The following is a 999-nucleotide window of genomic DNA, read 5'->3' as shown; positions in this document are numbered from 1 at the left end:
TCTCTCTTCTTCAGCTCCTTGTATTTCAGATTTTTCTCCTCTACAAAAGATGTAATGTTGATTAAATGTAAAAAAAAATCACTTTATAAAACACACAGTGTAGGATAGATGTCCAAAGCTTCAAAATTTAACCTTGCCTATTAACAACATCTGAAAAAGAAAAACTTGTACTTCAATGCATTTTCTAATATTTATTTCACTTTTCAGTGTTGGAAAGTCACATTTGTGTATTTGTGCCAACATACTGTCTTGCAAGCTAAATCATTCTGAAATATCTTTTTTTATCTTGGAGAAGATATGTACATAAAATTAGCTAAGATATGAGCCTCCAAAAGAATCAAAGCTCAGTAAGCACAGTAGGCCTGAGAGTTTGACAGCCTTTTACTTGGAGATAGAGGATATGGAAGGTTGCTTGAGCCAGAAGGGGAACACAGGGAGACAGGGGCTGTTAGAAGAGATAAAAGAGAACAGAGTGAAGGAGACAGAAACAGGATTGTGGGATGTTGGAGCAGGAAACAAGAGGTGGAGGACTAAGAGAAGGAGATATGGAGGGAACAGGCCAGTAAGTGGGAGGATATGGATAGACTCAAAGGAGAAGAATGTAAAAAGCAAGGCATAGGAGAGAAAAAGTTACCTCTAAAACATACAGTGCACCACTAGAAAATATATATTTGCCTTTGTAACCTTAATTTGGGTTCCTTGCAACCTTAATTTGGGTTCCTTGTGAACATGCATTATAATTATTTCACAAAATACCTATTACAGAACAATTTGACCAACATAACAGTAACCAGCGCTAGGTAAAAGGCCACTGCGTGCTATTCTGCCTGTAAGAGGTAGGGTAAACTGGAGATCAGTTTGAAATTGAATATTACAAATGTGCTGTCTGCCCTTTGGGGATTGTGGCAAAGTCAAATTTAATCCAACAAGGACAGGAATTCAAAGGCAGATCTTGGCCTCCAGTAATTACTAGGATAGAGCCTGATCTAAAGCTCACTG

The 999-nt window shown here is 37.7% G+C and overlaps 1 protein-coding gene across 1 annotated transcript in view; it reads right to left on the bottom strand.

Moving 5' to 3' along the window:
* IFT74 (intraflagellar transport 74) overlaps positions 1-999 on the bottom strand; it is an 80,193-nt gene that overhangs the window by 28,144 nt on the left and 51,050 nt on the right. Inside the window, exon 14 of the mRNA XM_019554731.1 lies at positions 2-40. Within this exon, the coding sequence (XP_019410276.1) occupies positions 2-40 (39 nt within the window). The remainder of the gene's footprint in view (position 1; positions 41-999) is intronic.

The sequence above is a fragment of the Crocodylus porosus genome, unplaced genomic scaffold (assembly GCF_001723895.1).
Source record: "Crocodylus porosus isolate Cpor-Errol unplaced genomic scaffold, CroPor_comp1, whole genome shotgun sequence".
NCBI classification, from domain to species: Eukaryota; Metazoa; Chordata; order Crocodylia; family Crocodylidae; genus Crocodylus; species Crocodylus porosus.
This window is presented reverse-complemented; position numbering and strand designations above follow the sequence as displayed.